Here is a 22,140-nt window from a genome sequence, read left to right on the forward strand (position 1 = left end):
AGGGCAGCCTATTTTACAAATAAAATTATGAACAGCAGCAACCCCACTAAAAGTATTTTTTCTATACTTAAAGATCTTAAAGCAGCAGGGTCATCGACGGCGCCTTTGATCACATCTGACCAGCAGTGTGAGGATCTTGCTACCTTCTTTATTCAGGAGGTAGAAAACGTCTACAGGACCTTCCCTCTCACCTCGAGGAATTCAGGTCCCGTTCAGAGACCCCTCACTACCTTCACTCTCGCTGTCTTCCCCTCGATCTCTCAGGAGGAGTTGCGTATGTTCTGTAGTAGGATTAAATCTGGCTCTCCTACTGATCCGCTCAAGCCTGAACAATTTCTCGAATCCCTTCCCTTGCTCCTTACACCTCGGTGTCAGCTGATCAATATGTCCCTGTTAGAAACAAGCCAGGGTTGTCACTCTGCAAAAACCTACTTTGGTTCCCGCCAAACCGATAACTTTTGCCCCATTTCGCTCCTGCCATGGGTGTCCAAGATCACTGAGGCCTAATAAATTCCATTCTGTCAGGATTTCTGGAAAACAGTGTGCTTGATGCTTCTCAGAATGGTTTCCGCCTGGGTCACAGCACTGAGTCTAGCTGTGACCAGACATCTGAGGGCAGCTTTAGATGCTGGACGCATTTTGGCGCTGATTTTATTAGATCTCAGTGCTGCGTTCGACACTGTATCACACCAGATCCTGCTACAAAGGTTGGAGGAGGTTGGAATTGAGGGCTCGGCCCTGGGATGGTTTGCCTCTTTCTTGGCTGAGAGAGCCTTCCAGGTCGGCCCCCCCCCCCCCTTCACCTCTCAGATACATACTGTGAAGCAAGGGGTTCCACAGGGCTCAGCATTGAGCCCTACCTTATTAATTCTGTACGTCTAACCGTGGCTGTGGCCAGGAGTAGAGGGCTAATGGCAGTATCATATGTTGATGATACTCAGCTGGTAGTAGCACTTTCCAATGATTCCATGCAGGATGCCCTTAAATTCCGGAGCGATCTTGCAGTTGTTGCGGAGTGGATATCCGCTAACTGTCTCCAGCTCTACACCAGCAAATCTGAGGTTTTGCTGGTAGGGAAAGACTTTGAGCTGTGGAGCGAGTGCTCGTGGCCGTCGTCCCTGGGATGTGCACCCACCCCCAAACAGGTGGTTAAAAATCTGAGTATATGGGTAGACTCGGCCCTCAGCTTCCAGGCCCAAACCAAAAAAGTTGCGGGCTCTTGTTTCGGTCTCCTGCATGCGCTAAAACCACTGCTAGGTTTCTTCCATCCTTTCACTCGTCGGGTCTTCATCCAGGCTACCATCATGTCTCAGTTAGTCTTTGCCAGCTCTCTGTATCTGGCGATTAACAAGGCTCAAACTCTACGACTGCCAAGCATCCAAAATGCGGCTGCTAGAACTCTCCTGGGCCTCCCTAGATTCTGTTCCACGACCAACGCCATCCGCCGACTCCATTGGTTGCCGGTGGCTAGGCGCATCGACTTTAAGTCCCTCTGCATTGCATTTAAAATTAAGAATCTTTCTTCACCTAGCATTCTGGCAAACCTGCTCTCACCCTATACTCCTACTCACCACCTTGGATGGATGGGCCAGCTTTTGGCGGTTGTCTCTCGGGTGAGGAAGGCGCACGCAGGATGACGGTCCTTCCGCATCCTGACGGCTAAACTTTGGAATTCCCTCCCGGTGCACATCCGTAGTATGGCTTTTCCCAAGGCCATTAGACCACATTGTTTCCCTCTGATTTAGGATCAGCCCTCTTCTGCATGCTCCCATCTTCTTTGCTGGTTAGCGCTGGGATGCCCCATTGCTGGGGCAGCTATGTGCTATATAAAACCCCGTAACATAACATAACATTTTCTCCACAGGGCGCTACCGCCTAATGTGTCTCATACTACTCAAACGTCATACAGCAGGCATAATAAGAAGACTCCTGTTAGGTAGTTGAGGATCTTGGGAGTTATAGTTGATAACAAGCTCACCTAAGGGGATCAAACCAACACTGTGATCTCCTATTCCTTTAACACACTACGTCTAATAAAAAAATTAATCCATACATACCGTTGCAGCGATTCTGCTCTAGAACAGAAATATGTTTGGGACCATAAAACATTGGCACGTAGGGACTGAGGAGCATATTTACAAGACCCTATTGCCACCACAACGTCACTTTTTGGACGTTGTTGTGGTGATAGGGCCTTTGGCTTATTATCCAGTATTAGGGGTGTCTTTCATAGATTCACATGCCTGAATCATTCCCCGTCGTCGAGACGGGAGCCTCCGGTACATAAAAAAGTAATGTCCTATAGACATACATAGAGAAAAATAGGCCTAAGGGCCTCCCCTTAGCCGCCTATCATAGTCCTTATGTAAAAAGGACCAAACTCCTAGAGCCAGCCAATCAGCTATCACCTCCCTCTAGAACCTTCCTGGCAGGAGCCTCAGTCCCTCAGATTTTCTACCGCACGTTGTGCTAGGGAGTCTCCAGCCTGAGTTCTCCTCAGGATTTCTTTCAAACCAGATTATTCACGATTTTTGGTGACTTTCCTCTTCAGGATTTCAACACTGACTACTTCAGGCCTCTTTTTGCTGCAGTGAGTGTTTATTTTATCTACAACTCCTGGCATGTCTGACTCCCAGAAGAAAGCCCTTTTCAGGGCTTGCTCTTCATGTGGGAAGAAGAGGCTTCATGTGGACGACAAGCATGAGCTATGCTTGTATTGCCTTTACCCGGACCACGTCCCTAAGGACTGCAAGATATGTAGGTCTTTTCCACATAAGACCTTGAGAGACAGGGAGGGCCGCCTGCTTATCTGGCTGGACAGGCTTAAGGACAAAGACAGTGTGGTGTCCTCAGAGGCGAGCTTTTCCGGAGCTTCTGAAGTCTCCCTGAAGAGGCCGAGAGTGACATCTCCTGGCCCCTCAGACGCTCCTCCTAAGAAGACGCACAAAAAGTCTTCAGAGGCAAAATCTTCGAAATCCTCAGCGTCTGGTAAAGTCTCTCTCACTTTCAAGAAGCCTACTCTGTCGGCCTCAAAAATTGCGACACCATCCTCTGCGCAAAAAAGGCCATCAGGACACGTCTCCACAGCAACGACGACGGTGTCCACGTCCACAGCGGCGTCGGCCCGCTCGTCGACGACGACGACTCCATCATCATCGTCTGCAGGTACCCCTATCTCGTCTATTATACTTTTGAAACCGTCGTCTAAATCATCGTCGACGACGAAGATAGTCCCGTCGAGGACCTCGTCGACGAGGAGCCCTCCGTCGACGGAAGAGTCGACGACGAGGATATTGATGACGAGCGCGTCGACGACGAAGGCATCGTCGACGAAGATGTCGACGACCAAGGCATCGTCGACGAAAGCGACGACGAAAGCGACGACGAAAGCGTCGACGACGGACGCGTCGACGACGGACGCGTCGACGACGGAAGCGTCGACGACGGACGCGTCGACGACGGAAGCGTCGACGACGGAAGCGTCGACGTCTAAGGCGTCGACGACGAAGGCATCGACGACGACTGAATCGTCTACGACCACATCGTGGTCGTAGACGTCGTCGACGAGGAAAATATCGTCGATGGGGACGCCGTTGGTGACACCCGAGCCGTCGACGGGAACGTCGTCGTCGTCCGTGGGACGGAAAACCACGGCGATTTCTGTGCAAGGATCTGCTTCCAGACCACAGATTACCCCGGAAACAACATCTCCAAGCAAGGTCCAAACCAATTTACCTCTGGAGATCCTGCAGAGTGAAGAGTCCGAAGAAGAGTTCTTCCAACAGGCTACTTCCCCTTCCGAGCTGTTTGTCAAATGCCAAAGCACGGACGAGGAGCAGGAAGATTCAGGCGCGCAGGAGCGCCCCGTCCAGGAACAAGTCCGCACGGAGGTCACCCCAATGGTCTGCCTCCCTCTGGCAATAGTTAAGGACCTCAAGTTCCTTATCAGGGATTACAAACAACGTTTCCCGGAACCACCAAGACAGGATACAGGGGTCCCAGTGCCAGCTACAAACACCCCAGCGACAGCCCCAAGGCAATCACGGCCGGTAACGCAGGCCTGCCACGAACCGCCACCTCAGGTGATAGACTCAACGGATGAGGAGGCTGAGGAGATGGAGGAAGGTGAGGTCCAGGGAGACCTGACGGACCAGGATGACGATGAGCAGGAGGACTATGTAGCATCTTCACCACCTTCCCCACAACCGTGCCAGGCGGATTCACCACCTGTGGATATCGGGGGTTTTCATAAGTTAGTGGAACGGGCTGCGACGCGGTTCCATATGGTCATGGAGTCGACGGAAACCGAATGCTTCCTCCATGACTTTAAGGAGCAGACGAAGAAGACGGCCAAATCCATCCCTATCATTGACTTCCTCTGGGACCAGGGAAAGAAGTTGATGCTGACGCCAGCTTCAGTTCCTGCGGTCGTTCCGCGCCTGGATAAGAAGTATAAAGCACCGTCCACGGCGCCAGCTTGCCTGACTGGCCACCCGAAGCCAGATTCGGTCGTGACCCAAGCGGCCCAGAAAAATTCTCGAAACCCATCCTCGCCTCTGTCAGCACCACCAGACAAGGAGGGCAGAAAGTTAGACACAATAGGCAAAAGGTTTTCAACCACTTCAGCAATGACCATCAAGGTGGCCAATTCCATAGCCCTTTTAGGGCGTTATAACCGCCAACTCTGGGAGGATATTGCCCCATACTTAGCAGAACTTCCGAGTGCCGTACAGGATGAGGTGAAGGCACTCCTTTCCGAAGGCCAGTCTTCTGCGGCAGAGATCATCGACTGCGCCATAGATGTAGCCATGACAGGCTTCCGTCAACTGGCTGGGGCTGCAGTCCTGCGCCGCCAAGGATGGCTCAAAGCAACATCGTTCAGGCAGGAAGTGCAAACGAAGGTGCTAGATATGCCCTTCGATGGGCAGCATCTATTCGGAGATAAAATTGACGAGGCGCTCCAGGCCATTAAAAAGGACACGGACACGGCTAGAGCGCTTGGAACCTTACAGGCGCGGAACCAGTCCTTTCGGGGCAACAAGTCTAGAGGTCAGTCTTCCTACAGAGGATCATTCCAGAATAAGTCCTCATATTCGTTTCAGAATAAGACCCAGTACCAGCAAAAGCAACAACAGGGCCGACAATCATCTTACGGAAGATCCAATTTCAGGGGTAAGAACCAGAAAAGGGGCACCGGCGGACGCCAGTGACCGCTTACTCCAGCCAGTCCAGCTACCATCTTCTTCTTCACAAATTGGAGGAAAATTGACCCATTTCCTAAAAAATTGGCGCATCATCACCTCAGATCGTTGGGTGCTCCAACTCCTCAGATTCGGCCATTCCCTAGAATTTACCGCCATCCCGCCTGCAACCCCTCCCCGCAAGTCTCCACACAGACATCTGCGGCTGCTGCTCCGGGAGATATCGGAGATGTTAAGGAAGGGAGCAATAGAGCGAGTTCCATCAGCTCAGAGGGAGAAGGGTTTCTACTCCCGTTTCTTTCTGATACGCAAGAAAGAAAAGAAGTGGAGGCCCATCCTGGACCTCAGAGCACTCAACTCCTTCCTAAAGAGTCAGTCGTTCAGGATGGTGACGCTCCAAGAAATCCTAGGCATTCTGGAGGAAGGAGACTTCATGACATCCTTGGATCTTCAGGATGCTTACTATCACATCCCGATACTCAAGGGGCACAGAAAGTTTCTACGTTTCGAAGTGGCAGGACAACACTACCAGTTCAAGGTCCTTCCGTTTGGCCTCAAATCCGCTCCGCGGATTTTCACCAAGTGCCTTTCTCCTGTGGCAGCTTTCCTACGTCAAATGGGTCACCAAGTTTTCCCCTACCTAGACGACTGGCTGGTCAAGGCGCCTACGGCCGTAGGCGCAACCAAATCCTTCAACGCTTGTACCAATCTTTTCCAACATCTAGGATTGACGCTCAATCTTCAGAAATCACATATGTCCCCAACGAGAAGCATTACCTTCCTCGGGGCTACCTTGAATACGGAATGCGCAAGAGCATTTCCCTCAGACGAGAGAACACAGGATCATATCCCTGGCCAAAACGGTGCAATCAAGGAAATCCCTGAGAGTTCGCACCTTCAAGTCACTCCTGGGGATGATGTCTTCCTGTATACTACTCATCCCTCACTGCAGGCTGCGGATGCGCCCTCTGCAGGAGGCTCTTTCGAGCCAGTGGACTCAGAGTGCAGGTTCGTTCGAGGACATCATAAGCATAACACCGCAAATATCCAGGAGTCTCGAGTGGTGGAAGGATACCAGAAACCTCTCGAGAGGACTACCGTTCCTGCTGCCAGCAGCACCACTGGTGATCACCACAGATGCATCTCTAGCGGGTTGGGGAGCTGTCCTTCAGGACCTCAGAGTCAGCGGCAAATGGTCGGATCAGGAGCAACGCCTCCATATAAATCTGCTGGAGTTGAGGGCTGTGTATCTAGCTCTGCAGGCCTTTTTACCACGCATCCAGAACTCTCAGGTGCTCGTCAGAACGGACAACACCACGACGATGCATTACCTGAACAAACAGGGAGGAACGCGTTCGCTCACGCTATCGCGCGAATCGCAGAAGATCTGGAACTGGCTTGTTCTCCAGGGGATTACGCTCAGGGCGGACTACGTCCCGGGAAAGGACAACACCATTGCGGACGCCCTAAGCAGGCAGAAATCTCTCTCCCACGAATGGGAGCTCGACGAGAGTGCACTAACACACGTATTCTCGGAATGGGGAGCCCCAAGAATCGACCTGTTTGCCACCAGGGAGAACGCCAAATGCCCAAGCTACGCAAGCTGGCATCCCCAACCGGAGTCGCTCGGAAATGCCTTTTCCATAGGCTGGTTCAGCGTATTTGCGTACGCTTTTCCACCGTTCCCGATGATTCCCAGGGTCCTCAGGAAAATGAAGGCGGAGCCCTGTACACTAATTCTGATCGCCCCGTACTGGCCGAGGCAGCACTGGTTCTCGGACCTTCATCGCCTCTCCATCAGGACGCCGATTCGTCTAACACAGCTCCCGAACCTACTGACGATGTCCAACGGGCAGGTGCAATACCCGAACCTCCAATCGCTCAGGTTATCGGCCTGGCTCCTGAGCACAGAGTTCTGCCATTTGAACATCCCGCAGGACTGCAGGGATGTGCTAGCAAAAGCGAGGGCTGACAGTACCAACAAAACCTACTCCCTCAAATGGAAGCGCTTCTGCGTCTGGTGCTCGGAGAAGGGCCTGAGACCACTTCATATCACACCGGAGCAGATATTGCCATATCTCCTGCACTTGGCACAGTCCGGATTAGCGCATGCATCCATAAAGGTGCATCTAGCGGCGATTTCACGTTTTACCAGGACTTTTCAAGGCCCGTCTCTCTGGTCCAGCAGACTTGTTAAACAGTTCCTTAAGGGTCTTTATAGGTCCTTTCCAAGGCCCCGACGGGTCCCACCGTCATGGCACCTCAACTTGGTCCTTAACCAACTCATGAAGCACCCCTTTGAGCCCATTCACCGAGCCTCCATCAAGTACATCTCATGGAAAACGGCTCTATTACTTGCGCTCACATCTGCCAGGAGAGTCAGCGAGTTGCAAGCTCTCTCCATTCAGGAGCCCTTCATGCAGTTCAAACAGGACAGGGTGGTGCTGAGGACAAATCCCAAGTTCATACCGAAAGTGCCTTCAGACTTTCACCTCAACGAGCCGGTGGTCCTACGCTCCTTCTTTGCCAACCCTACCACGGCAGCAGAGAGGACGCTCCATTCTCTGGATCTCAAACGGTGTCTTAAGTTTTATATAGACAAGACAAAAACCTTCAGAAAGTCTTCGCAGCTATTCGTGGCCTACAGCAGACCAAGGCTGGGTATGCCTCTCACAAAGCAGAGCATTTCAAGGTGGATTTCTTCTGCAATAGCGTTCTGCCATGAAGGGGCCGGACGGCCGTTGCGAGACAGGGTGGAAGCACACTCCACCAGAGCGATGTCCACATCAGCAGCGCTGTTCGCTGGAGTGCCGATTTTGGACATCTGTAGAGCGGCGACGTGGAAGTCACCGCATACCTTCTCCAGACACTACTGCCTGGATGCCGAGCTTACGAGGGATGCGGCAGTGGGCCAGGCGGTGCTTCGCCATCTATTCCAGTGAGGTGAGCCTTCCAACATCCCGCCATCCTGGTATGCACATTCTTTACTGTTTTACTATCTTGATGTATGCCAATATTTCGAACTGTTATGATAATGCTGTATTATCTCAAATACCTTTATGGCATGTTACATCAGAAATGTGCATAATGTATTGCTAACTACTCTGATTCAGGCATGTGAATCTATGAAAGACACCCCTAATACTGGATAAGAAACGCGTTACTTACCTGTAACAGCAGTTATCCAGTATTGGTGTCTTTCATAGATTCACATGCAACCCTCCCGCCTCCCCTGGAAGGACTCACACCTCTCTCTAACTATATTACGCCTACCTAGCTTGGTGCGTACGAAAATCTGAGGGACTGAGGCTCCTGCCAGGAAGGTTCTAGAGGGAGGTGATAGCTGATTGGCTGGCTCTAGGAGTTTGGTCCTTTTTACATAAGGACTATGATAGGCGGCTAAGGGGAGGCCCTTAGGCCTATTTTTCTCTATGTATGTCTATAGGACATTACTTTTTTATGTACCGGAGGCTCCCGTCTCGACGACGGGGAATGATTCAGGCATGTGAATCTATGAAAGACACCAATACTGGATAACTGCTGTTACAGGTAAGTAACGCGTTTCTTTACAAGGCAGCGTTAAGCCACTTAACGTGCCTTAATGCTGCCTTGTAAATAAGGCACACTTTCACGCTATGCTTAGCATGAAAGGGGAGGGCTATGGGTGTTACTGTGGGCATTGCACCGTAACACCCATTGATTTTAATGCTGCCCCATATTTACAAGGGTTGCGTAAATATGGGTCAGCGCCAAAATTAAGACTACGGAAAACCTGGACCAGGGAAAGCATGGCCTTACCCTGGCGAAACGATTAGAAATGTTTAATTTCTCCTTGTTTTTGCTGTTTCCATGTGTGCTGCATTGTGCAGCACACATGGAAACCGCAAAATGCCATTGATTGTTTATGTGCAGGGATGTGTCCCTTCCTGCACATTAATTTTAAATAATGACGTTTTGCAACTTCTATATGTGCTGTACTAACCAGCATACACAGTAGTTACAAAACACCATCTACACAATGGCGGCTCGCATAGGGCATGCTGCGGGGTGGTGGGCTGGTGTGAGGGAGGGGCAACGTGGGGGGGTAGTAAACTTAGATATACGGAGGAACGTAATAATTACTTTCCTGCGTTCCGTCGTATGTCTGAGTTTACTATAAACAAGTGAATTGGCACCCAAGAACACAACACTCTGGATCCTCTCAGGGATTTTGGTAACAGGATACACCCTTTCGTTCTTTCACTCGTATTAGTCCACAATACGATAAACAAGAAACACAAAGGAAGTTTATAATATTTATTTAAACTATTGTGCTGCATGAGGCAGTATTTGCACCACAATAAAAAACACAAATGCATACTAAAAATATTGCTAGTACGATTAACAAGCCATTTACAATAAAAAGCCCTGTCATGTTATAAGACAGATCAGCCCAACGCCCACTCTTCCTACTGAAGCTGAATTATTATATATCAAAGATCCCTGCCATTAGTGGTGGACCCCTTACCTTAGCATACATAGATGGATATTCTACATCTCAGCTGACGCGGTGATCTTGCTTCAGGATCTTTGCTCAGAGTGTGCTTTTAGAACTCCTGTCCTCAGTTATATGACAAGACATGTTTGCTCACAAACAGCAGCTGCAATCATGTGTTATGTCTAGGTGCTGGTGCCTGACTTGAGAGAATAACCAGGGGCATTGGTGTTCGGACTAAATCTCAGGAAAAGAACAGCAAATGAAAACATATACAGGTTCTGTGTGACAATACAATGTGGCACACACGCAAACGTGTTTATTGCAGTAACATGTGCAAAAGAAACCAGGCCTACATTGAGCAAAACTACTGTAATGTAGGGAAAATGACAATGGGCCATGCATGAAGCACATGAAAATACCACCTGATTCACAGAAAACAGTAGTGACAGCTTTAGTATTATCTAAGCTAGACTAATGCATTGGACTCTTCCTCAATATGCAACAGCAATTCATGAATAAGCTCCAAATACTGCAAAAGGCTGCAGTATGCATGCTTTTAGGGCTCCATAAATTTCAATCTGTATCAAGCTAAACGAAAATTACATTGGCTAGCAATCAAGCAACAGGTTCCAAGGCCCTATGTATCGCCCATAAATCGCTTTACAATATGGGCCTAAACTATCTGAAAAGCAGCTCAAGTTCAAATGATTCTCCTGAGGAGGAAGAAGCTTTGTCATCTGCACCGCTAAAGTGTGAAAAACTCTACCTCTACATATGAAATCCATGACCAATTTGTTATTCTTCAGGAAACCACTAGCAACCTGGCTTTGTGGTAATCAGTAAGGGCTTCTCTTGATCTCTCTAGCAGTGATAGTGCCAAGACACCTCTGGGTATTCATGCGCTTTAAAAGTAAATAAAACCTAACATAAGGTAAGTAGAGCTTCTTGGGTGTTCACCAAGGTGACAGCAGTTGCTTGAGATCATTTGTGGAGATCAGGTACTAGTCTTTTCCTATCTCGATGACTGACTGTTGAAGGCGGACTCATCCCCGGCAGTCGTCTCCTATCTCCAGGCTACGTTGGACCTCTTCTACTCGCTGGGGGTCACTATCAATGTTCCAAAGTCACACTTGACTCTCTCTCAGATCCTCCCTTTCATTGAAGCTGTTCTGGGGCAGTTTCGAGATTATCCTCCCGAATGGCGTGTCCAGGTTATTGAGGCTATGATACCGATGTTTCAGCTTCTATCCCTGGTTTTAGTGACACTGACTCTGAGGCTGCTGGACCTTATGGCCTACTTTATCCCGCTTGTGACATATGCCTGCTGGCATGTGCGGGCTCTGTAGTGGGTAGTGACATAGCAGTGGGCACAGCATCAGGGGAATCTTTCCAACATGGTCCACATCCATGAGGAATCTGCAAAAGATCTGCAATAGTGGTTAACGAAATGCGATTGGGTCAATGGCAGACCCGTCTCAAACCAGATCTGACAGTGGTGACAGATGTGTCAATACTTGGATGGGGACAGCCATCTGGTAGAGTTGGAGCAAAGAGGCCTCTGGCGGAATCCAGACTCCACACCAACCTACTGGAGCACCAGGTGATCCTGCTAGCTTTGAAAGCCTTTCTACCCTCCATCAAGGGAAGGCTAGTGTTAGTGTTCATGGACAACACTACCACCATGTGGTACTGAAACAAACAGGGCAAGGTGGGCTCTCGGACAGTTTGTGCTAAGTAAATAGCGCTCAATGCAGAACTACTCTTCTCGCTTTTTCTGTGTAATCTGCCTCCAGCACTGAATCAGCAGTGAATTGATACTTCGGAACAGGCTGCAGTCCCAAATGAACTATGGGACTGCAACCTATAGATTGGGTCACCATAGAAGAAAAGCACTTGAAGGTGTTGGTAGTGGAGAAGGACAATGGTTTTTTTTCTAAATATACTCTGGCTGGACATTCTAAGGTTTTGTAGGACCCTGGGTCAAACATAATTTGGGGCCTGCTGCTCCGAACAACTCTGAATTTATTATTCATTTTCAGCTCATTCATGCAGTGTTAGAAATTGGGTTTCTGGTTGGCAGTGGCATGCACTCTGTCCAAGCAGGTAACACAATCCTAGTAATCAGGGTAAGTCAGAAACATACTAGAAATTAACCTATGCTCGCCCTCTGGTAGCTTGGCACAGAGCAGGTAGGATTAACTTAAGAGGCAATGTGTAAAGTATTTGTACAGTAACACAGTGAAAACATCACAAAAATACTCCAACAGTTTAGAAAAATAGATTATGATTTCATAAATAAAACAACCAAAATTGAAAAAATCCAATAACTAAATGTAAAGATATGAGTTTTAAAGATTAAAAGTGTCAATAGCCCTTAGAAGCAATAAGCATCTATGGGGGTAATCTGGTTGTGCTGGACCAGGGCAAAGTCAAGAGTTCAGGCCAACCGCGATGAAGGCCTGCTGCACAAAATACCTTAATCCTAGTCCCAACAGTAACATGTGGGGTGCAACCGAGCGATGCATGTGTGTCAATCTCGCAGTCGAGGGATGCATTGCTTTTCTCCACGCAACGATGGCGATGCACCGGTTCTGAAGACAATGGACCGAAGCCGAGATGTGTTGGTTCCAAAGCTGATGCGCAGGTTTTCTCCACGCTGAACAAAATAACTTGAACCTGGGTGCACAAGCGAGATGCAGGTGCAGCCGAGCGATGCATTGGTGTCTATCTTGCAGTCTAGGTGATGCACGCAATAATGGCAATGCGCCGGTTCTGAAGATGATGGGCCAAAGCCGAGATGCATTGGTTCTGAAGCTGATGCATCGTTTTCTCCACCCAGTTGAGGGGATGTGTCGATGTTCTTTCACTGCAGCGGTGGCAATACAGTGGTTACAATGCATCGGTTCTGGAGGCGTTGCTCTGGTTTTGTTGCTGCAGCAGCGGCAATGCATTGATTCTGCTCCATGCACCAGCCAATACATTGGTTTCACTGGAGCAACCACCTATATCCACTACCAATGGACCTGGCACAGGAGGTGAGACTTTGATATCTGAGTCTCATAACAAGAGTCATGCCAGCATGCCCTAAGAAATTACTCTGGGTTCAAGCAAGGGTCCAGTTCTTCCTCAGCAGGTGCAGAGGGTAGCGGGGCAGCACAGCAGAAAAGCAGTTATTTCAGAGCAGCAGTCCAGCAGAGTGGCAGCTCTTGTAGCTGGACAGCAGTCCTTCCTCCTGGCAGAGTTTCTTTACAGGTCCAGAAGTGTCTCATTTCGTGGGGTCAGAGACACAGTACTAATACCCAGGCGTGCCTTTGAAGTGGAGGTGACTTGAAAGAGGGGCTTTGAAATGTACAGAGGTCCTCCCTTCCCAGCCCTGGCTCCAGACTGAAAGGAGCTGTCTATCTGAGGAGGAGAATATGTGTGTATGCCCCCCAAGAGGTCTACGGTGTGCACACAGCTACTTAGACAGAATCCCTAAAATTTGCCGGGCTAAAACTGGTGGTAGAACATTCATGTGTCTTGGTTCAAAGGCATGGAATAAACTTCCCAGGGAACCCTGTACCACCTGTGAGCTACCGGTTTTCAGGAAAAGGCAAAAAACCTGTTTGTTCCACCAAACAAACGTTCACTTTTTTGCAGATGGCAGCTTTTCGTATGTTCAGTGCTGAAACACTCCTTGGAGTGTGCGTGCGCTATACAAAAATGCCTTTTCATTTCACCATAGATGCACCCACTGTTTTTAGGGGCTACATAAGTTTCCGTACCTCTCAATACCAACATTTATTGGAGATATTACTCTGCCTCCTATTTATATAGGAATCCTCTGACTGGTATACCGCACTTTCTTACATTCTGAATCGCATTGAATGTACAGATTGGAACATGAAAGGAGCTGAAAAAACATTACACTCTGAAACACAGAAGAGAAACTGTTCTGTGTGGGCTCGTGCATCCCCAAAAATTTTATTAATACAAGAGTACAGGAAAACACTTCACGTAAATTGTAACTTAAGACCACAAGTATATAAACTCCACAGAGTGACAGGAAATTTCACTATACATGGGATACCCTATTTATATGTATTTGTCCAGTTTAGTAATTAAGATAAAAAAGTACTATATATCAATCAATCAGGGGTTTGTGCCATCTAGTAAGATATGGAGCAGGTTTGTTGCCTTCTAGTGCTGAAGAACTGTGTTCAACAAAGGGATAATGCAGGCACCCTTGTTCCATTTTGCATGGGTGCCTGCATTACAGGCAGGATTGCTTTTGTTCAAGAAGGATCACCTTTCTGCACAAAACAATAATTAGAGGCATTTTCCTCTGTCTATGTGTGCTGCACATGGGAAAAGGAAATGTTGAGGAGAAATAAATATATTTCTCCTCGTTACACCTCACTTCGGAAGGAATAGCATTTGATGCATTCCCAGGTCTACAAGTCTTTGTAAATTTGAGAATACACCAAAAGCCATGGGTGGCTGCATGGGAATGCTGCCCATCCTCCACCGAAGCTTAAATGTAACTCAACAGAGTGCAAGTCGCTGCTTTGAGTTTCATTTCTTCACAAAATTACGCAAGGCAACACAAATCAGGCCTTGAGGGGCTTTGAAAATATTGCTGAAGCCTTTGCATTGTCCCAGCGCTGCTCTGGGTGACGCAAAGACAACGCGAAGGCTTCATAAATACAAGCCCGATGCATTTCATGTGGGAAAAACCCACAGTCTACTTACATGGGGTATGATACACAACGTTGATGTGATTTCCTTTGTTTTGTCTGTCATAATTCTAATTTTGTATTCAATTTTAGAGTGTCCGAGAAGGCATGGTTTCTGTGATACTCATTCTCTCAGTACTGGAGTTCTGCATAGCATTTTCCACCTCAGTCTTTGGATGCAAGTCAGTCTGTTGCTCTGGCAACACAGCGGAAACTCAGGTAACCAGTAACCTCTGATGATACAATCTCATCTTTCTAAATATTAATGCATTTTTTGTCAGTTTCCCATAAAGAAGTGTCCAAAGAAAAGCAGGTCATTTCTAGAACAACACTATTGTCTCCAAAGGTACTTCTTTTAAATGTAAAAAAGATTTGTAGAAGTCATTATTACTATACATGCTGTCTTTTCGTGGTTGAGTGAGAGCAGGATATATATGGGGCAGAGAGTGAAAGAGCCAGGCCTTCAGATTTGGTTGTAGGATTAGTAGTCGTAGACAACCCTGTGGTTTTGGACAGCATTAGTGAGATTAGGTATATGGTCTAAAATTCCTCAGCCACTCATTCTAAAACAGTAAATTTTTGTAGTACTAAGAAGTTAGGGCCATATGTAGGTAGTGTGTTTTGCGATTCTCGAATTGCAATTTTTAGGGAATCGCAATTAGAGAATTGCAAAACGCAATGTAGGTAGGATTAGCAGAATATTTTGCAAATCCCACCTATTCCTTATTTGCGATTCTCTAATTGAGAATCGCAAATAAGGAATACCTTGCCATTCATGCCTATGGGCTAAAAGGCCCATAGGAATGAATAGGAAGACATTCTCAATTTGCGATTCTCAATTAGAGAATCGTAAATTGAGAATGCAATTTCAAGGTTGCAAGGGTGTCAATAGGACACCCTGTTGCACCCCTGAAATAAGCATGGGTGTACATGTGGCACACATACATGCCCTAAGGGCATGTATGTGCGCCACATGGCACTTTGAATAATGCAAAAAACGGCATTATCAAAAGAAATCGCAAATTACCACCAACCTGAAGTTGGTGGTAATTTGCGATTCCTTAAGCTAAAATCGCACAACATGGGTGCTTCCTACATTGCATTTAAGGATTCGCAATTTGGGATTCCTTAAATGCATTTGCAAAATAAGGAACCGCAAATTTTGCGATTCCTTATTTTGCATGTGGGTTGTTGTTTCCTACATAGCAGATTGCCCAAATTGCGATTGCAAACGCTGAAATTAGGCGAATTTCAGCATTTGCGATCGCAATTTGCCTACCTACATATGGCCCTAGGTCTGATGATATTGTGGAAAGAAGTAATTCAGTGCCAGATGTACGACTTAGTATTTGTGACTCAAAATGAGCACTTTTTTGTGACTTGCAAATTGCGAGTCGCAAACACTGATGTACCACAGTGTCAGACACTTTGTGATACTCAAATGGGCCGCAAAGGAACTGCCTCATTAATATTTATGAGGCAGGTCGTATTTTGCGACCCATTGGGAATGGCTGGCACTCACAACGATGTTGACCTGCTGGGGTCAGCAGACCACCATGTCTGTGACTGCTTTTTCAATAAAGCAGTTTATTTTGGTTGAAATGCAGCCTGTTTTTCCTCGAAGGAAAATGGGATGCATCTAAAAGTGGGACCACTGCACGCTCTTAAAAACCTTTTCACTGTGGAAGGGGTACCCTGGGCACCCCTTCCCGTTTGCGACTGGCTTACCACCAATTTGAAATTGGTGGTATATGCAATTGTTTTGCGACCAAATTTCCAGTCGCAAAACAGTCTTGCATCCCCCTGCGACTCGCTATTGGGAAGGGACGCCCTTTTCATGCCCCTCCCTAATAGCGATTTGCCAAACCTATAGGTATGCTACATACTATAACCCTTTTTATCGATCGCAAACGGGCCGATTTCCTATTTGCGACTGCTAAAAACAGTCGTACATCTGGCCCTTGGAGTGTTAAGTGTGGAGCAAGAAAAGATGGTCCTAAGGAGCACACACAAGTACTTTAAAATCTTTCTGGTAAACTGTGAGGTTTGGAAATGAAAGGGTGTTGAGTGCTGCTGCCTGCATGCATTTACTACCAGTTGAGGTTGGGCATTGCTGTTGCCTCAAGCTGTTGTCCAGCAGACCCTTGCTTTAACCAGGTTTACTTGGTGTTGAATCTCACTAGGAAAATCCAGGTCAGCTGTTACTGAAGCTGGTAATTTTGTATCCATTAACAGCAGATCTCTCGTTATCAGGCTGAGCGGTATCCCCACAAAGCTTGTAATCGGGGGTCACAGTATTTTTTTCATTCAAGATATTTGTTGGATTCTTCAGTCAAAATCATTTACAGCTGGTATCACAGATTCAGAAATGTGAGTTGTTTTTATTGGTCAATATGTTTTTACTAAGGTTGACACTAGCGTATGTTAGCGATCTGTTGCTCCTGCATCAGAGTGAAGTGATACAAAGTTGTTTACCGTACTTACTTTCCTGTGCAAAAGTTTTTAATTCTGGAAATGTGCCCCAAAATACTTTGCATGCCATTGTATCGCTTTGCATCATGAGAGCATTACTGGGCTGTTACGTGGGCAGATCAGCTTAAACACACATAGGTTTTGATGCAAAGTCCAATCTGCCTTTATGGAACTGGATACATCATGATATATTTGAATGCCCAAATACCTGAACATTGCCACCTCTCACTGAAGTGGAGCATCAGGGGGACAATCAGATTATAATTCATTGGCTGTCCAGATTTGAAGCAAGCAAGCTGTAGTCGTGTGGACTTGTAGGCCTGACATGGCCCCACATGTAAGTATTTGAATACATCCCTTATATATGTGAGTGCATCTGTATCATAAATAAGTTTCGAATAAGCATACAAATATATTGAATATGTATAACCATCATGTCTTATCATTCTGCTGCTCCCCTCCTTGTGCATTATCAGATTCAATAGCTCCATCACTAATCCAAAGAAGAAGGGAAAAGGGGGCATCTCCGATGAGTTCCTCTCTGTAGTTGGCAGGATTCAGAGTCTGTTGACTTCTCAATTGGTTCAGTTGTACAAAAATACTTTATTTCAGCCAGAGGCCAATAAAGTAGCGCATAAACGAGTTAAAAATACACTACATTGTTTTGTAAGTAGTGCAACGAGCTTGCATTAGAAGTTACATAAAATACACATCCTAGCCCACAGTATGCCTTATAATCCACTCTATAGAAGGGATTATAATTTCAGCCCTATCTTCTTGCGCAAAAAACTGACTGCGAGTAAATATCTACTGAGAGTGAAGATTATATGGGGTGCTGTATCACTTTTAAGTACCCGCAGGGCTTCCTCCAATTTTCTGTAGCCCAAGCTCTTACATAATGGATTAATCCATTTACTCCTTTACGTATTATAGGATGTACAAAAGAATAAAATATGCAGTGTTTTCTACCTGATCTAAAGTGCATAAGGTGCAGCTCTCAATCTCATGAATAGCCATTTGAAAGTATAAGATCTAATTTGAAGGATTCTATAGTGAAATTTTATATGCAATATCTTCGCCAAATAAGGTTGAATTTCATCTAGGAAGTTTTTAAAAGTGGAAACTGGCTTTATAGTAAGAAATTGAGGGGCATATTATCAAGCCAGGCGATAAAATTATCGCTGTTTTAGCGGCAGAAAAATGCCACTAATACGGCGATAATGGGCTTGATAATATGTTCTATGGAATTCCAATTGAAGCTCAGGTTAGATGTCCTTCACATCTAACATGGGCTTCAATTGGAATTCCATAGAGCATGTTATCAATCCCATTATCGCCATTTTACCGGCGGTTTTCTGCCGCTAAAGCGGCGATAATTTTATCGCCTGGCTTGATAATATGCCCCTGAGTTGTTAATTCACCTGAATTTGGGTTGCTGTAATGAGAATTTGCAACATATTCCCAGTACACTGACTTAAGATGTTTCTTTGAGCTGGATTGTAATGTTTGTGGCTCATTTAAGTATAGGGGTAGGCCAAGTTTGATAAGCCATGCTTTTACATGTCACAGCCATGGGAGAATTTGATTTCCATCTGATTCTAAAATTTCCTTGAGACCATCTCTACAGTGGCCCAATTCTTCCGTGGTCCATATTCTGACCCAGTAAAGGATAGATCTTGGTGGCGCAATATGTTCTATCTGTTTGCTATTCAGGTCAAGGTACATTGGGATCAGTGGTGCTCCAACTGTCAGACCTAAGACTCTTTTCATGAGCTGGTTTTCCGGCGTAGCAAGAGATTTTACTTTATCTATACCCCATAGTACTGCTCCATATAATGCTGCGGCCAGGGCCTTATGTCTATACATTTCCAAGGCTGGTGTTATTGCCTTGGTGACAGATTTATTATACTGGTTCATTATTGGCCTAGAATTTTGCAAAAGGGTCATCTTATCCTGGCTTATTTGGGGTACTCATAATAATCTGGAATTTATTATTAGGCCCAAATATTTAAAGTTGTTCACATGCTACAATTTTTGTTCCCCCATTCTCACATTTATCTTGAATGACCTATTCACAGTCATATATTTTGTTTTACTTATATCAATTTCTAATTCCTTCTTTGTGCAGTAGGTATGGAAACTGCCAAGTAAATTTTGGAGTCCTTTAGGTGTGTGGGAAAACAAGATGTCGCCTCTTAAAAGTAAAGCAGGGCCCGGATTTCCACAGATCTTAGGGGAGTCATGGTCGCATTGTTTTAAATGATCCCAGACATCATTGATATAGAGCGAGAACAGGGTTGGTGCCATCACACAGCCCTGTCTCACTCCCCTCCTAATAGGGATATGTTCTGTAAGATTACCTTGTTGACCTCAACGTACCCTGGCAAAATCTTTCTAGTGTAGCCTAATTATCTGGGTTAGAATCTCTTCTGGGACACCCTGAGTTGTCCGCAATAGTTCTCTTGGGACGTAATCGAATGCTGCCTTTAGATGTATGAATGCTATGTAAATATGTCCTCCATAAGCTTTGTATATTTTAATAGCATGCACAGGAGTCTAAAAGCCTGTTCAGTGGTACTACGAGACCTGAACCCTGCTTGAAAGGGTGAAAGTATTTTATATTCATGGATCCAGTCATTCAATCTATCCAGAATTTGGCAGGCATTCATTTTTTGCATCACTTCTATAAGGCTTATTGGCATATAATTCCCAGGCTCACACTTATTTCCTTTTTTTGTGGATTGGTACTATTTCTGACCTATTCCACATTGGAGGGACCCGTGCCCCAGAGGCAACTGCATTGCTCAGTATATTCACATAGGGGATCCATACTTCCTTGTTCAAACCAGGCGCTTTTCCTAGTTTTTTTTTTTCCTCAATAGACCACTCTGTAGCTGGCAAGCTAAAGTAGAATACCTGTCCATCGTTTCTGTCATTTCTGGTATCCAGAGATATTTGTTCATCATGCTCTAGGTGGGTGGAGGCTGCATAAAGATTAGTAAGAGTGCCTGGTCCAAGTGACTGGGTCAACACAGTGCTGCATATGGGAGACTAGATCCTTATTTTCATGAGCTATTATTTTCAACAATAAAGCAGAATTCTTCAATTTAGCTGCTTGTAGTAGGACGCACCAATTTGTATCCTCCCAGGGTTTTTGTGCATTCAGTAAATTCTTTTGTAATCGGCGCTTACTTCTTTTACCAAAAGTGCATTCCCACTCTTAGGACTATAAAGGAGAAATGTTTTGGCTTCTTTGCATTTGTCTGCATACCATGGGTTAGATGGGCCTATTCTCCTCGCTTCTTGGTCTTAGCTCTGAAACAATGGCACATTATCAAGACGGGAGATAAAATTATCACCTCTTTAGCGGCAGAAAACTACTGCTAAAATGGCGATAATGGGCTTGATAATATGCTCTATGGAATTCCAATTGAAGCCCATGTTAGATGTGAAGGACATCTAACCTGAGCTTCAATTAGAATTCCGTAAAGCATATTATCAAGCCCATTATCGCCGTTTTAAAGCGCCGATCATTTTATCGCCTGTCTTGATAATATGCCCCTAAGATTTTAATGGGTGGTTTTAACCAAGGCTGGTGTAGGGCTGCTTTTGTAGAGTTCCTCAAGTACCTCAGGAAACATATTGTAGATGTTAGTCATAGTATCTGTGCTTTTCATGGCATGGGGCTATTTTAGTGATCTTCGGTTATCCTCTATCATTGGTTGATTAATCAGGGAATCTGAGCCAACCATTTTTCCTCCTCTCTTAATTCCTGTCCATTCCCGGCACGAGGAACAGTGATCGCTTTCTTCTCTTTCCCTGTCTATTTTAAAACTGTTGATTTTTTTCCATGTCGTTATACTGTGCAAAATATAATACATTCTTGAGCGGACTTTTCCCCTTCTAAATGTATATAGAGGCGGTATACTGGTGTTTCCATCCTTATCCCTACCCTTGCAAGCCCTTAGCCATGCTGTAGTGTAAAATATGCTAATTGCATGGTTGCAGTTGTGCATGGTACATAATTATCTGCTTCCAATTGAGTAATTCCTCTTGTCAGATCCTCTACTTCAGTAATTTCATCCAGCCCTATTAGGGGTTCATAGGTACAATTGAGGTCTCCTCCTTCGACAATTGTAACACCAGGATCGATAGTTTTTTAAATGTTGTTCAGGGACCTAACAATCTCTGATTCAGTATTTGCTTTTCTTCAGCCTATTTTAAATATTAAAAAGATGTAATGGTTTTTGATTGTTTATAAATGTTTTAATTCAGAGTATGTCATGAGAGTCGATAATATAAACATGTATGTTTGTATTTAAGGTGATTTTTGCCCATATAACCAGTCCTCCCGATGATCTCCCATGCTGTGAGGGATCTGCATTCAAATAAAAGGTTTTAAACCCTTGTTTGTGTGGTGGTTTTAATAACCATGTCTCCTGGAAGAGACAAAAATCAGACTGCTCTATATATATATGCAGTTTTTACAAAAAGAAACATCAGGAACGTGTGATAAATGGTAGAGGAGATCTTGAAAATCAGTTTGGGAGGGAAAAGGGTGTGGCCGGACACTACATCATACCTTTGCATCATGGAACATGCAGTCGACAATTTGGACTCCCCTAAGTGTTGACTGTAGCCACTGAGAGGCAGAGTGGAAAAGGGTAAAGCTGGTAGGTAGTCAGGCAGTTAGCATCGGGATAGTGCAGGCCACACTGGACTAAATCAAGGCTGCCTCCGAACCCGCCGGCAGTGTCCCTAAGCTCCTAGGGCCTCGCCTTAGTGCTGCATTCCGATCCGCCCCTCACGTCACAATATGCCAAGCTCAGCCCGACCGAATTTAGATGGCTGGTTAAAATTGAATTCAGTTTGAGTTTGGCATGGTGCCAGGGTTGGCAGGCGGGGTGGACTGAAAGGTTCAGTCTTGACCAAGGGAGTGCAAGGGCAGAGAGTAAATGGGGAAAAGAACCAGCAAGTGGGGGAAGTAGATGTGACTTACTTTTCACTGCCTTTGCTGCTGCTGATTACTCCCCGCCCCTTTTGTCTTCTGTATCCCTCCCCGCTCCCGCCTCCCAGCTGACCCGCCCACCCGCGCACTTGGCCTTAAATGGCGACCGTGCACGCAGGTGAGTGTGACCCACTTGTGGGACACCCCCGCGCCGCACGGCCACCAGCTGCTGCGTGTGCCCCTGCCTGCCCTCTGCCTCGCTACTGCCTCGTTGCCGGCTGCCGCCGTTGCGAGTGTTTTCCCTGTTTTGACTGTCATTTGTGCTTG

General features: G+C 46.2%; 1 protein-coding gene across 6 annotated transcripts in view; it reads left to right on the plus strand.

Annotated features, from left to right (window-relative positions):
* LOC146853832 (membrane-spanning 4-domains subfamily A member 4A-like) overlaps positions 1-22,140 on the plus strand; it is a 242,673-nt gene that overhangs the window by 200,991 nt on the left and 19,542 nt on the right. For all 6 annotated transcript variants that reach the window (XM_085650405.1, XM_085650409.1, XM_085650404.1 and 3 more), the window contains one exon: positions 14,487-14,612. In XM_085650405.1, coding sequence (XP_085506531.1) covers positions 14,487-14,612 — 126 coding nt within the window. The remainder of the gene's footprint in view (positions 1-14,486; positions 14,613-22,140) is intronic.

This window comes from Triturus cristatus, chromosome 4_1 (assembly GCF_964204655.1).
Source record: "Triturus cristatus chromosome 4_1, aTriCri1.1, whole genome shotgun sequence".
In the NCBI taxonomy this organism is placed as follows: domain Eukaryota; kingdom Metazoa; phylum Chordata; class Amphibia; order Caudata; family Salamandridae; genus Triturus; species Triturus cristatus.